This window comes from Micromesistius poutassou (assembly GCF_964030765.1).
Source record: "Micromesistius poutassou genome assembly, contig: SCAFFOLD_1523, whole genome shotgun sequence".
Taxonomy (NCBI): Eukaryota; Metazoa; Chordata; class Actinopteri; order Gadiformes; family Gadidae; genus Micromesistius; species Micromesistius poutassou.
The window spans coordinates 10,001-12,715 of NW_028179344.1; the positions used below are offsets into that span (position 1 = coordinate 10,001).

General features: G+C 54.9%; 1 protein-coding gene across 1 annotated transcript in view; it reads right to left on the reverse strand.

Annotated features, from left to right (window-relative positions):
- The window catches only part of LOC311372910 (kinesin-like protein KIF21B), a gene marked incomplete at both ends in the record, with an annotated part of 11,564 nt that extends 9,896 nt beyond the window's left edge, over positions 1-1,668 (reverse strand). Inside the window, 2 exons of the mRNA XM_084489835.1 lie at positions 464-647; positions 1,319-1,668. Of these exons, the coding sequence (XP_084345961.1) occupies positions 464-647; positions 1,319-1,668 (534 nt within the window). The remainder of the gene's footprint in view (positions 1-463; positions 648-1,318) is intronic.
- Positions 1,669-2,715: the final 1,047 nt, after the last annotated feature.

Here is a 2,715-nt window from a genome sequence, read left to right on the forward strand (position 1 = left end):
TTCTACACAGTGTTGACCTGAAGTTGATTTGACAGTTAAGTGCTGAGTTTTTGTTCACCAATCACAATCTTAGAGATCCTCCATCTCCAGCCACACGATTGGTCAAAATAAACATGACGTGAAATGAAGTGAAATGCCTGTTCACCCAGATCTGAGCTCACCCACGTCAGGCTTTAGACGATTCATCAGAAGTATGATGTGTGAGATGCACCTGTCAGGGTGGGGTCAGGGTGGGGTCAGGGCGGGGTCAGGGCGGGGTCAGGGTGGGGTCAGGGCGGGGTCAGGGTGGGGTCAGGGCGGGGTCAGGGTGGGGTCAGGGTGGGGTCAGGGCGGGGTCAGGGCGGGGTCAGGGTGGGGTCAGGGCGGGGTCAGGGTGGGGTCAGGGCGGGGTCAGGGTGGGGTCAGGGCGGGGTCAGGGCGGGGTCAGGGCGGGGTCAGGGCGGGGTCAGGGTGGGGTCAGCACCTTGATGAGGCGGTCCATGTCCGCCTCCACGTTGGCGATGGTCATGCGCTGCATGACGATGTCCATGATGCGCCGCTCCAGCGTCTGCCACTTCTGGCGCGCCGTCTTGGCCAGGCTGCCGCCCCGCATGCCCGCCGTCACCACGCCAACGCCAAACGGCTTCCTCTGGATCTTCTTCCTGATGCTGGAGGGCGAGAGAGACAGACGGGAGAGAGAGAGAGAAGGGAGACGGGAGAGAAGAAGAAGACGAAAAACGTCAGGGGAAACATTGCGGTAACAATTATATTAGCGGAAATATCAAGACTGACAATGAAACGATTGAGCTGCTGTCAGTGAAGAACCGGTTTGTTAATCTTATCACCGCCTTTTAAAATGATTGAAAACGGTGCATCTTAGAAAGGAACCAAATCCTGTATGCCATTCCCTGTATTTCATTTAAATAAAAAAACGATCAAAACGAGACTAAACTGCTCATCCCACTGGTGCCCTGCCCACGTACGCAGTACGCCCTGCCCAACCCAGGTCCAGCTCCTCCCTGCGGTCTGAGGACGTCGTCCCCTCTCCTCCAGCCCACCCTCCTGTCCCTCCTCCCTGTGGTCTGAGGACGTCGTCCCCTCTCCTCCAGCCCCCCCTCCTGTCCCTCCTCCCTGCGGTCTGAGGACGTCGTCCCCTCTCCTCCAGCCCCCCCTCCTGTCCCTCCTCCCTGTGGTCTGAGGACGTCGTCCCCTCTCCTCCAGCCCACCCTCCTGTCCCTCCTCCCTGTGGTCTGTCCTCCAGCCCACCCTCCTGTCCCTCCTCCCTGTCTGGTTCATAAAGGCCCACATGAGACAGAAGGACACGCAAACAAGAACCGACCCGGCGCCGCTGCGCCCGCCCTCCAGGCTGCCCTCGCTCTCCGCCTGGTAGCCGTGGGTGTTGAGCTTGCTGTTCCACTGGCGCACCATGCCGATCACCGTGCGGCCCGACTCGGGCTCCGAGCTGCTGGCCGTGGTGCTGGCCGACAGCTCGGCCCCGGAGTCGTGCGGCGGCGGCGGCGGCGGCGGCGGCGGCGGGGGGAGGAGCGGCTGGCCCCAGCGCGACACCCGCCCGGCCACGCGCTCCGACATGGGCTTGGCCAGCCGACGCAGGGCCGTCACCTCCTGGGTCTTCCGGCGCAGCACCAGCTCCTGCTGCCGCTTCTGGGACTCCAGCGCCCGGATCTGGTACTAGGGGGGGGGGCGGGGCGGGGGGGGGGGGGGAGAGGACAACCAGGATTGACTCTCTATGCTTGATGTACTTGTAAACTTGTAAAATTATTATGTATTGCATATTGTCAGTTTTACAACTCACTTTTCTCTCTCTCTCTCTTTTTATTGAGGTTTTTTTATTGAGAGGTTAATGATGTTTGTACAATGTATTGAAGTGTTGTATATATATATATATACACAGTGTTTTTAACTTTTGTAATATTGATAGGTTTTTGTACAGTATGTATGTTTATATGTCTGTATTGTTTTTGTGTTTTATGTGGACCCCAGGAAGACTAGCGACCACAGCTGTGGAAGCTAATGGGGATCTGAATAAATAAATAAATAAATAAATAAATGGTGAGTTTATTTACGCAGCACCCGTCAAACACAAGGCTGTTCATACTCGTGCGCCACAGGGGCAGGGGTCACATTGGAATAATCACAATAACGTTAAAGGTCCCGTGACGTGCCACCAGGTGTGGTGTGATTGGCCGCTACAAGCCGTTTTGGAAATCTGCCCCTTATGACATCACAAGTGGGCGTGTCCACCTAGCTGTGTGCTGGATAGATCAGTCCACCAGCCCACCCAGTGGACCGTAGCAAACGTTGCTCATCTGTCCGTCACACAGCTAGGTGGACACGCCCACCTGTGATGTCATAAGGGGCAGATTTCCAAAACGGTTTGTAACGGCTAATCACACCACACCTGGTGGCGTGTCATGGGAACTTTAGCTTTTTTCAAGGGGAGCAATTGAAAGGAAAATCTGCGGAAACTGGACAATTCTGCTGGTTTGGAGCCAGTGGCTGTACAGCTTATTAAACAGCAACTTCACTGACACATCATTACACCAATATTACACTAGTCAAATGCAATTAGCATGTTCCGTATTTCCATAGTATGCTAACATTGTAAGACATTGCTTGCTGAAGTTGAACTAAATAAAGTAGCGTCCTAATGACTCTGAACACCAGATATCCTTCCACATCTGCATTAAATTCAGACATGGGGGTTCAGATATCGGA